Source organism: Dermacentor albipictus, chromosome 1 (genome assembly GCF_038994185.2).
Source record: "Dermacentor albipictus isolate Rhodes 1998 colony chromosome 1, USDA_Dalb.pri_finalv2, whole genome shotgun sequence".
NCBI classification, from domain to species: Eukaryota; Metazoa; Arthropoda; class Arachnida; order Ixodida; family Ixodidae; genus Dermacentor; species Dermacentor albipictus.
Genome location: NC_091821.1, coordinates 488538895 through 488551577, shown reverse-complemented (window position 1 = coordinate 488551577; position 12683 = coordinate 488538895). Strand labels below are relative to the sequence as shown.

At 47.3% G+C, this 12683-nt stretch overlaps 1 protein-coding gene across 1 annotated transcript in view; it reads right to left on the bottom strand.

Annotated features, from left to right (window-relative positions):
- LOC135912796 (lipase 3-like) overlaps nucleotides 1-1614 on the bottom strand; it is a 48167-nt gene extending 46553 nt beyond the window's left edge. Inside the window, exon 1 of the mRNA XM_065445347.1 lies at nucleotides 1349-1614. Coding sequence (XP_065301419.1) covers nucleotides 1349-1468 — 120 coding nt within the window. The 5' untranslated portion in view covers nucleotides 1469-1614. The remainder of the gene's footprint in view (nucleotides 1-1348) is intronic.
- Between the last annotated feature and the right edge of the window lie 11069 nt (nucleotides 1615-12683).

Sequence of the window (12683 nt, the reverse complement as noted above, 5' to 3'; positions counted from 1 at the left end):
CACCTACGGCGTATTTGTACAGGAAACTGGTCTTCCGCTCGTCAGTAACTTTGCAGTAACGCATAGCGCGAACATCGCCTGCAATTAGCGCCTCTCCGTATTTTTTTGCATCGTTCGGCAGTAGTAACGTGCCCCAAGGTTAGAAACGTTGACAAACCAACAGTTCAAAAAGGTTATGCACGATAACGTTCTCGCGAGCCGCAGACATTTGGAAGAGAACGTTAACGCTCACAGAAGTATTCGAACTCAAGCGCTAGTTATAAAGATACAGCATTCTCAAAAATTCATTTTCCTATATCTTTACAGGGCCTGAGACAGTGACGTTTGGTCACAGTTGTAAACGATTTCATACGTAAAGGTTTTCACCCGCGTGGACTGGCTGCGAGGTAAAGCTAGTGGGGAAAAAAAAACTTCCTATAGTTACGCAATCTTTCCCGTTCGTTAGCACAGTCATGGCTATTGGAAGCTCTTGCAGAAGATTATGTGTGCAGGGAGGCGAACACCTCTGCTGAAAACGATGTCAAATGTAAACGGATAGTTTGTCATGAGCAAAATCAATATTTCAACTGGACTATGACGTCGACAAACGGAGGGCTCCTACATGTGATCTCCTTAGCTCAAATTTCTCGCCGTGCTACAAGTGACGTTATCTGCGTCGAGAACTCAGCACCCAAGATGTTCCGGCTTTTTGAAACTTTCGCAACATGACCGCCGTGACCGGGAGCAAAGGCCAAGTCATCGAATTTCTTAGCAGTTGAACGTCGCAGTCACAGTAACAGCACGAAGCCAAAAAAAAAACTATTTGGTTGCAGCCGCTTTACGGCCTAACCCGCGCCATCTTAACCAGCAAAAGGTGTTTCAGTTCCAGAAGGAACGAGCAAGTTCACATGTAGCAGTCACCTGAAAACTATGAAAGCAACAAAGGTATGGCATTTGTAGGAAACTTGCGTAAGCAACAGCAACCCCCCCCCTCCCCTATTTCATACCACTTTGACATAAGGGAATTCATAACCGGCGGTATGTGTCACATCAGGTGCCTTGACCACACATTGTGCTTCTTGTTATACGAATTAGGTTGTGTTTTTTTTTCTTTTTCCTGCCTTCACTTTCTCGTGCAAAGATGACTTGCGCTTAAACGTCCTGTAGTGGTATTGAAGTTTGTGTCAATGTTGTAGCAGCATCAATTAGAAGTTATCGCATGTGTTCGTCGTAATGGCCAATTCTGTCCCTCATGCCGTTTTCTGCGCAGAAATTATTGCGCAAGCAATTTATAGACCACACTATATATATTTATATAAAAACAAAATAAAATATATATATATACAAACATATAAAGGATTGAACTTACGATGGTTGTGCACACGTCGGGGTCATTAGCGTTGTTTTTCATCAGCCTCGCGGTGAAATTGAGAGCCAGGCCGATGCTGCTCACAATCAACCCCGGAACGACCTGTGCCACGGCCACCATTGCCGAGCCGGAGCCGCGGGTGCAGTTGCGCGAATGTTGAGCGTGCACCGGTGTGGTGCGTTCGCGTCTCGGCCGCCAACACTGATCCGTCGCATCGCAGGAGCGCCGATGCAAGCCGTGTGTCCTTGCGTCTGCGGAGAAGCTTCGCCGACTCCTTCGTCGCGCGCCCGGCTGTTTCTACAGCAGATATGCGACGACGTCATCGCTTGTCGCGCTGGTGCACACGCTCTCCTTGTGGCGCATTCTTCTTTTTCTTGCGGAAGACACTAATGATACAACGGTGCATTAGGGAAATATTGCCGGTTTGTTTGTACACGAAAACTCTCACTCGGGAACGGCACTCCATACAAGTTCGTCGTTGCCGTAATTAAATCAAATAGGAGCGAAACAATATATATATGCGTATACGAGAAATCGCTTGGCGTTTCGTTCTTGTTAAAAGTGCTTTGTTCCCTATGACGAATGGGATTTAACGTTATGAGGACGGTGTAGCATTACTTTGGTTCCTATAAAGCGCCCCTGAAGCTAAGCGCACCTTCAATTCTGCCTCCAGCAGAATGCTGCCACGGTAGCGAGTCGAGCCCACGACTTCGTGCACAACAGCAGAACGCAAAACCACTGAGTTACTGCGGCTGGTTGTTTGTCAAAATAGCCGTACGTGTTTTGAAATTAATGCATTTATTAGTTCGGTATTTATTAAGAAAGACTAGAAAACGGGCAGTCTCCCATTTGTTTTATGGCTCGTTTCCATATTGCTCGTACAATAATTACAGCTTCGAAAGATATCCGTTGTACTTCCGCCCGTATACGAGGTTTGTCCAAAACAATGCAGTGAAGCAGCAAAAGATGCGCGAGAAAGTCTCGGATCACGATGATGTCGAATTTCTCAAGTCTGAGATTTCACCGTGCGACGCAGCTTTAAAATTTGCCAGTCAACAGAAGGCGTGGTATTAGCTTGCGACTTTGAAGGACCTCTGAACTAAACGTAACAGCGCAAACATATAAGACGAGCCACAAAAAGAAAGACACGACACACACTGGCGCTGACTAACAACTTCTTTTTTCCTTCCATCGTCGATGCATTTATATACCTAGGCCACATAATCGCGCAGGCGCGCAGAATGCATTACTGACGTCAGCCATCTTATCAAATACGCAAACGTATGAAATCAAATTCTGATTGGTGCAGGGACAACGATGTGTCACTAATGCAGTTATTTCCTTGTCTTTTTATGTGATAGGCCTCTAAGGCAAGCCGCGCATGTTCATTCTTGCTTTTTCCAAGGATAATTGTCCGATCAAGTCGCGCCTCACAATTGCTGCAAGAGTTTATATGCGCAACCAGGTGCGCTCCTTTATCTACATTTTTGTTTACTTTTTGCGCATGTTCCCTGAGTCGCTCATTGACGCAACGCCCTGTCTGGCCAACGTATGTCTTACCACAAGAGAGTGGAATGCCATAAACCACACCGACAGCGCACGACACGTATGAGGTATCATGCCGGATTTGGCATCCTCCTCTGTTCTCTCCGCAGGTGCGGGAACAAAGCTTTGAAAGCTTGTTTGGCGCAGAAATTGCCAAAGGTACGCCATGCCTGCAAGCAACTTTCTTGAGTTGATGGGTCACCTTATGTATATAAGGGACCACCGCAGGCCTACGCGTTTCACGTTCGCGGCCGGCCTTCTTGTGGTTTTATTTCTCTGGATCAGAGCTTCAACCACTGCAGTCAAGAGCGACATAGGGAACCCAGCTGCCAAAAGTCGGCTGATCTGATTGTCAAAACTTTCTTGCATCTTGTGTACACACGACCTCTTAAGTGCCAAATCTATACATGATGACGCAATACCTCTTTTCACAATCTTCGAGTGCGAAGACCTGAAGGACAACAGTTCCTTTTTCGCACGGGGTTGATAGGCCCAACACACATGGCGTTCACAGAATTCAAGCTTCAGTTCCAAGAACTGCAATACACTGTTTTGTGGACTCTCGTGGGTAAACGTAAGACCTTGTCCATGTATCTTAAAATCTTCTAAAACATTATTGATCGTATCCTGGTAGGACGAGTCAAGCGATAAAAATACCAAAAAATCATCGACATATCTAAAAACTTTTAGAACTTTCCGCTCAATAAAAGCATGGTCTAAACAATGATCCACACTAGACAAAAAAAATATCCACAAGGACGGGAGCAACACATGATCCAATACAAATACCTTTCCGTTGTAAATACGGTTGGTCATTAAAAACAATAAAAGTAGCTCTAAGGTAATATTCTAAAAGACTTAAAAAATTTCCCACTGAAAGTCCGACATGATTCTGGAACGAGATCGTACCACTATACTCAATACATTCATGTACCGAAGACAGGAGTTGACGCTGTGGAACTGAATAAAATAAATCTTCAACATCAACAGAAAAACCATAACCTACATCCTTATTCCCAAGCAAGAACTGCACCACGTCATTCGAATTCTTTGTTCGGAAAGGGTCTTTCACTGTTAGAAACTTTAAGTTCTTTTGCAGGAATTGGCTCACATTCTTCTGCCAACAACCAGATTTACTAATAATGGTCCTAGTAATAATGGTCCAGATCCACTAGTAATGGTTTTGTAAAAAACTGGAATTGATGCCGCTTGCAAAAAGCATAGAGAAAAGTAGGGGCAGGTGCCTATCGGTATTTTTTAAGGCTAGGACCCACAAGGCAGATTCACCATTTAGGACCATTATTAGTGAATCTGGTTGTTGGCAGAAGAATGTGAGCCAATTCCTGCCTGTGAATGTGAGCCAAATGGTGAATCCGCCTTGTGGGTCTTAGCCTTAAAAAATACCGATAGGCACCTGCCCCTACTTTTCTCTATGCTTTTTGCAAGCGGCATCAATTCCAGTTTTTTACAAAACCATTACTAGTGAATCTGGACCATTATTACTAGGACCATTATTAGTAAATCTGGTTGTTGGCAGAAGAATGTGAGCCAATTCCTGCAAAAGAACTTAAAGTTTCTAACAGTGAAAGACCCTTTCCGAACAAAGAATTCGAATGACGTGGTGCAGTTCTTGCTTGGGAATAAGGATGTAGGTTATGGTTTTTCTGTTGATGTTGAAGATTTATTTTATTCAGTTCCACAGCGTCAACTCCTGTCTTCGGTACATGAATGTATTGAGTATAGTGGTACGATCTCGTTCCAGAATCATGTCGGACTTTCAGTGGGAAATTTTTTAAGTCTTTTAGAATATTACCTTAGAGCTACTTTTATTGTTTTTAATGACCAACCGTATTTACAACGGAATGGTATTTGTATTGGATCATGTGTTGCTCCCGTCCTTGTGGATATTTTTTTGTCTAGTGTGGATCATTCTTTAGACCATGCTTTTATTGAGCGGAAAGTTTTAAAAGTTTTTAGATATGTCGATGATTTTTTGGTATTTTTATCGCTTAACTCGTCCTACCAGGATACGATCAATAATGTTTTAGAAGATTTTAAGATACATGGACAAGGTCTTACGTTTACCCACGAGAGTCCACAAAACAGTGTATTGCAGTTCTTGGAACTGAAGCTTGAATTCTGTGAACGCCATGTGTGTTGGGCCTATCAACCCCGTGCGAAAAAGGAACTGTTGTCCTTCAGGTCTGCGCACTCGAAGATTGTGAAAAGAAGTATTGCGTCGTCATGTATAGGTTTGGCACTTAAGAGGTCGTGTGTACACAAGATGCAAGAAAGTTTTGACAATCAGATCAGCCGACTTTTGGCAGCTGGGTTCCCTATGTCGCTCTTGACTGCAGTGGTTGAAGCTCTGATCCAGAGAAATAAAACCACAAGAAGGCCGGCCGCCGAACGTGAAACGCGTAGGCCTGCGGTGGTCCCTTATATACATAAGGTGGCCCATCAACTCAAGAAAGTTGCTTGCAGGCATGGCGTACCTTTGGCAATTTCTGCGCCAAACAAGCTTTCAAAGCTTTGTTCCCGCACCTGCGGAGAGAACAGAGGAGGATGCCAAATCCGGCATGATACCTCATACGTGTCGTGCGCTGTCGGTGTGGTTTATGGCATTCCACTCTCTTGTGGTAAGACATACGTTGGCCAGACAGGGCGTTGCGTCAATGAGCGACTCAGGGAACATGCGCAACAAGTAAACAAAAATGTAGATAAAGGAGCGCACCTGGTTGCGCATATAAACTCTTGCAGCAATTGTGAGGCGCGACTTGATCGGACAATTATCCTTGGAAAAAGCAAGAATGAACATGCGCGGCTTGCCTTAGAGGCCTATCACATAAAAAGACAAGGAAATAACTGCATTAATGACACATCGTTGTCCCTGCACCAATCAGAATTTGATTTCATACGTTTGCGTATTTGATAAGATGGCTGACGTCAGTAATGCATTCTGCGCGCCTGCGCGATTATGTGGCCTAGGTATATAAATGCATCGACGATGGAAGGAAAAAAGAAGTTGTTAGTCAGCGCCAGTGTGTGTCGTGTCTTTCTTTTTGTGGCTCGTCTTATATGTTTGCGCTGTTACGTTTAGTTCAGAAGTATGTACCAACTAGGCCCAAATGAAGTGTTTGAAGGACCTGCTGTCGACGTAAGGGCAAAACTTAGCTTTAGCTCTATTAATGGCAAGGCGCTCTTTTTGCCCCGTAGATTAGTCGGCTTCCGCTTTCGACAGCGACCCCCTAGCGTAGCAATGAGCTTTCGAAGTCCGTCTTTCCTTTGAACCTGCAGAGCACCAAAGCCTAAGCTACTTGCATGGGTGTGTATTTCGAAGTCGGTGTTTTCGTCGAAGTGTGCTAGTGTCGGTGCGACATTTCAGTTCTTCAAAAGCTTTGAATCGCGGCGCTTCCCACTTGAACTCGACGTCAGGTTTCATTATGTGTCAGTATCTCGACGATGCATGAAGTGTTCTGGACAAAGCACCTGTAATATACACACAGGCCAAGGAATCTGCACCCTGGCTTCTAATCAATGATCTGCTGGAGCTTTGCAATGGTAGCGGTCTTCTGCGGGCAGAAGGGACTTCAGGCTTACGTTTGATGTGGCTAGGAGCAGGAGCCCTTCCTACGCGAAGCGGCAGTTTTCCGGCTTCAGGGTGAGTCTGGTTGACTTGACTGCCTCTAGAATTATTCGAAAGCACCTCAGGTGATTGTAAATTTTGCGGAAAAAACGATGCCATTGTACATGTAGACGAGACATGCCTGCCGCTTCAAGCCTGCCAACGCAATATACACCACGCGCTAAAAAGTTGCAGGTGACGAGCCATTTCCGAACGGCATCACCGTGAACTCGCATAAGCCATCCGGTGTGATAAAAAAAGATTCGTCGGCGAAAACTTCTTTACAGTTCAGTGTTGGTCCAGTGCATAAGACTATCTCTAAGGAAGAGGGGTGTTGACTATACGTCTTTCGTTATGTCTTTGTTGAGGCGACGATAATTGACGTAAAAACGCAGAGCTCTATCCTTTTTTTTCACTAACACAGCAGGAGATGCCCTTGGGCTATTCGACGGCTGGTTAATTTCGTCGTCTTGCGTTTCGTCGACTTGTTGCTTTGTGCCCTTTCGCTCTCTTGTCTGATCTTAGACGACGACGAAAAGTAGTCTTTATATTGTTGGGCAAGTTTGAGCTGTCGTTGTATATATCCGGGAAGAGTTGGTCGATATGGAAAGCGGGTTCAGGAACTTCGGCCGTCGGCTTAGGTAGGTAGAATCCGAGACCACAAAGACATTGCTTGCTACAGTAACTTCCTCCATGTATGGTATAATCGTGCCGTTGTTTAAGTGTTTGTATTCCTGGGCCGAGTTTGTTACCATTATCTTCGCTTTTCCCCCCTGTAATTGTATGATTCCCCTTGGACGCCGATATTGTGGTCGAACAGCAGGGGTTAGTCCTTATTGACGACGGCTTCCAATCACGATGATGGCGCGAGACGGGACGCTGACATGATTGTCAAGTGCATTCGATGCACGGCGACTGAGAGCCCTGTTCGGAGGTATCTTTTGGCCAGCATACAACGTTATCGAATTGCACTTTAGGTATACGGCTGCGCCATGTACGTTCAGAAAGTCAATGCCTAGCGCTGCGTCCCGTGAGCACTGTTGCAGAAAAACGAAGGCAATAGAGTAAGCCTGGCCATGCAGATTCCAGTCAGCATTATTAGGCGACCTACTGCTATACGGATTTAAGGGCCTGTCCCATACAGTCTTAAATTTCTTCAGCGTGGCGGCGAGAAACCCACTGCCGGCGGCGTAGTCGGCTCCTCTTTCTGCTACAGTGGCGATTTGTGGGCCTCAAAAAGCACGTCAAGGCCTTGCATTCCAGTAAGGTCACAGCGTCGGGTCGCGGCTGCGTCGCATCACGCCGGTCCTGTTACGTTGCGTCATCAGCCAGTCTTTATGCCGCGTTTATTTTGCTTCGAGGTTTCCCCTGACTGGCGGTGGTATGTCGTTGCTACGCCGTATCTTGCGCGCTGTAGTCGGTGGCGGAGGATCTTCGGCATTTCGACGAACAGCAACCACAGCCACCGTTTGCTGCTCCCGTTTCTCTGGATAAGGACTCGCAGACCGGCCACGAGTTGGTCCACTGTCGGCGCTACGGTGAGAATAGGTAGTGCCAGCTTTTCGACCGCGAACGTGAGGGTTGTCGAGGTTTCCATCGTGCTTCTGCGAGGTAGTCGCTCGGCTTGCTGCCTACGCGGCGCGTTCACGGCGAACCCCCGTAGTCCCATCTCGTGGCACGGGCGCCGTCCGTAGACTTGTCCCGTTTCTCTAGGCGGCCATGGTAGAGCGGGCTGTAGTCAGGGGCGCGCCATACGGCTGCCTTCCCGAGGACGCTGCGCGATCGAGCCAACGGCTGGCTGTGCAGGCGGCGGCTGCTAGCGACGACATTGCGGCGCTGGGCACCGACGTGGGCGCCGAGGAAGCACGTGATAGCGGGCGACGGCGGCGTAGGTTTCCGGCTGAGCTTTGTTAGGACCGGCCTGCAGGGGTACTGCTCTGCAAAGCTATCTCAGCCCGCTGCACGAGCTTCGATCAACTCGCAGTGGTGGCACCCTTCAGAGAACCAGCGAGGACGACAGCTCTAACCGACCATGAACTTCCTTCGAAGAACTGGACTACGGCAGCGTTAATCCACCATGCGCCTCGTTCGGAGAATCGGCGACAGCAGCAGGGCTAACCATGTTTGGCGCCCCAGGTGTTGTTGATTGATTTGCCGGGTCTTTATGGCGTGTCTGTAGCACGAAGAGCTTCCCTAACAAAAGGGTGCTTTGCGGTACGCGGGCCCCAGGATTCGTCACAGTCTGCTGACACTCATGAAGACTACAGGAAAAAGGCAGCTCTGTAATTCAGAGGCGCTGGCTGGGGTCAGGCGTGACCACCTGGCTACGAGGACGCGCTCAACTCGGGTTCTGGGAATCCACAGTGCGTACGTGTGTGTAAACCCCCTCCCCCCTTCCCTCAAAGGCTACGAGGACTTTCGACGCTCCGAGTTTGTAGCAGGTTGAACTGCCATTCTCCCTCACCTAGGGATGTAGGGAATACGGAATGTTTATAAGCAGCTGTTTGTCGCTGCTAGAGAGTGCTCGTCATCGTGCTCTGTGATCGTACTCGTGAGCTGTGTGCTCGTGCTCGAGAAGCAATGTGTTTGGAGCCTCGTGCTCGCATGCTGTATGCTTCGTCTTGCGGGCTCCATTTGGGAGTCACGTTAGACTGTCGAATGTATCTTGTTCTACTGTAAATAAATCCTGCTCGCCTAGTCCTGTCCTCCGAAGTTCCTCCCTACGACCTACAACCCCTTCTACTGGTGGCAGCGGCGAGATCGTCCGACAACTCTGACAACTGTATGCCAGCGATGAGATCGTCCTCAAGCTCTTACAGGTTGCGGTGGCTCGGGCTGCAGTCGTTGATGATGGATCGCTTGGCGGGCGATGTCAGGAATCGATGGCGCATTGACGATGAAAACGTGTTTCGTAGTTCTTCGCGCACGACGATTCTTATCGTGTACCGCAGGTCATTTGCGGCAGGATTCTTCAACTTGCGCGCACTTTGGCATCGAGTGGCGACTGTAATGCCTAATCCGCATTTCCAGCGTCTTCGAAAATTTGTGGTCGCCTCTGCCAGAAATTCTGCTACGGTCTTGGTCGGGTTGTGCATCAGTCGGGCGAAGAGCGCGCCCAGCGGTTACGTCAGAGGGACCGCCTAGCGACGAATCTTGCGACGAAGTTTGAACGATGGCTTATGGGGGGCAAATACGGGCACAGAAACTCGCTGCAGCTGCTTGCCAGTCGTAACGTACCGTATCAGTATATGCTACAACTGAATACTAGGTTCAGTTTCACACTTCGTCTCAATATTCGTCACATAGCGTTCCCGTCTGATAAAATTCTGGGCTGGCCTTTTTTGCACTGCTGGCGCGCTCGTTTTCGATATTGCCAGAATTAAGCTTGAAAGTCCATTATGAAAACTTCGAAATAGGTGCAATCTTCAAGTTCTCTAAAAATCTAAAAAGTCGGGTTGCGTTAAAATTTATTTACTCCCAAATTTCCTCATTGACAGCTCCTCTCAAAACTCGTATAACAAAGGAAATCAGTATAGTCTTTTTTTTTTGTCATCTGAACCACTGGAGGCCATTAGTGCCAAAGCATACCCGTCGCACTTAATACCTCATCTGAAAGAATGCTGCGCTCACAGCTTTTCTTAAAAGACCGCTACAGTCTAATAGGAAAAAAGCAACCGGCACATAAAACGTTATAAGGATGAGGACTACTAATGTGCCCGCAACCGATAAAGGAACTAGGCTTATTTCTTCAGTTATTGTAGAGATAGCAACTATATGCACACAACACTCAGGTGTTCCCAAACCAGTCTGCAAGTGGGTTACAACTAACATAATAATATGCCGGAATTCTGCCCATTTCGGCATGTGCTTCAAGATTTGCTCACATTCAGTGAGCTGTAGCGACGCGTTAACTACAACAAAGAGCAGCAGGGTCATCATTTTCAAGAGAGAGAGAGAGAGATATAAAACTTTGTTATGTCCTTGTGGGGTTCAGGGGTGGCGGGGGTCGGGAGACTAACCCCCAATCCCCCCCCTTCCTCAGACGGCGGCCAGTCCTTGCTTTCTGGCGGCGTCTTCGGCCATCCGGACGGCCCAGAGCTGCTCCTCTGGGTCCAAGCTGAGCAGCAATGTCTCCCACTGCTCGGCCGTAGTTATGCGTGTGTTAGTGCGGGAGGTGTTGGTTGGTGAGGCTTTGGGGCATTGCCAGATAATATGATCGAAGTCAGCGCAAGCCTCGCACGCTTTGCAGAGTGGGGAGTATGCATCGGGATACATGCGGTTGTAAAGCACGGGGTTCGGAAAAGTTCGGGCAAAAAAAGGTTCATGGAACTTTTTATTGTGGCCTGGGGCAGATAGCATAATTCTCGTCCTTGAGCTGGATTATTTGCAGAGGCGGAGTTTACTAACCCAAGAAATCTAAACACGCATTCAACTAATTAAAAAAATGATTAATTAATTTCTTAATTACTTTACGTCACATATCGGAATTTACGAAATGTAGCCGGTGAGCTTGCAAGATGTTTAGCAGAATTCGTTGTTGGGCAAGTTGGTTCATTGTAATTGGAAACATTGGTTGCGCTTTCTAGACAATCACAATGTCCAATGTCACAATCACAATGTCCTGTCTTCTTCCTTGTGATTGTCTAGAAAGCGCAACCAATGTTTCCAATTGCAAGATGTGTCGAGTTGAAATGAATTTCCAGGATGACACCATGCAGTTTCCACGTATTATTTCCCACAGTGTAGAACGAAATACGTGAGGACTTTGGTGTTGTGATGATAACCACGAGGTTGCGAGATCAAATTTAGGCCACGGCGGCCACATTTTCATGGAGCCGAAATGTAAAAACGCCTGACTACTTAATTTAGGTGGGCATTGAAGAACCCCAGGTGGTCGAAATCAATTCTGAGTCCCCTCCTACGGCGTGCCTCATAATCAGGTCGTCCGTTTGGCACATAAAACCACATAATTCGATTAACTTTTATTTTTAGATACTTGTGCAATCCAGTTACTTCTGTGTTTCAATGCATAGAAGACCGCTTTGTTAAAAAAGTACGTGGAACAACGGTGCATTTTTACGGCAAGTTTGATGGCGCCCATTTCCAAAATGGCGTCATTCCGGAAATTCATTCTAAGTGGATACGCCTTGCAGGCTCACTGGCTACAATTCGTGAAGGCAATACGTACCGTAACGTAATTCATTCAAAAGATAATTAGTTTACTTTTGTCAATAGGTTTAATGTAAGTTTCCGTTTGTCGTGCAAGTAATGGCAGCCTCACTGAATAATCCAGCTCAAGGACTTGAATGATGTTATCCACAACAGGCTATTTAAAAAAAAAATTCCATAGAACTTAACAATGACCACCGTGCATGGGCTTCCCAATTATGTACCAGAATATATGCAATTGTTAAGATCGCTGCACATGTTCGCACCTGACATGAACGTAAACCGTGACGTCGCAATTGCAGTAGAGACCGTACACTATTACTATACGGGCACCGAGCCAATAATAAGCGCCGGTGTAGTTTTGATTCCTCCCTCAAAGGGTCTCTCACTACGCTTGGGAATTGTAAACCGACAAGTGCGGCGCGTACGTGGGTCACGTGGTGACGATCGCGTCCGCAAAGTGTCAGCTGCACGGCGCGAAAACCGTCGAAATTCCGCACAGACGCCTCGACGGAGCTTCGCTTACAGAGTCGAGCTCAAATGCCTCTCTCCGCGCAAGATGCACTGTCTGCGACGTCACCGATTATGGCACGTGACATCGGTAAACCGTCTAACGCAAAATGCGCAAAACCGCCACTGGGAGTGCGCCGCGCACAAAATGGCCAAGCGAAGAACAGACACGGTTACGCGACGTGCGCGTGACGCGGTCCCTAGGCTAAGCTATGGAGGGAGGAGGGGAAGCCGCTTGCGGAGTCTAGTCGAGGCAGATGGAGATGGCCTACGTCGGCAGTGAAGGTCGACTCCTGACAACGCAACGCAACATTTCCATGTCTTTTATCGCCTCCAATAGTGAACCAATCTGAAGAACACCTGCAGTACAGGTGCCCTACAGCTTCCGATATTTCGAGTCGCAGCAGTGCACACCAAAATTAGTTTTGGAGAAAGGCTCAGGAACATTGATGAAAAGGCACAGGCAGCTTAAGCGCGAAAATGTAC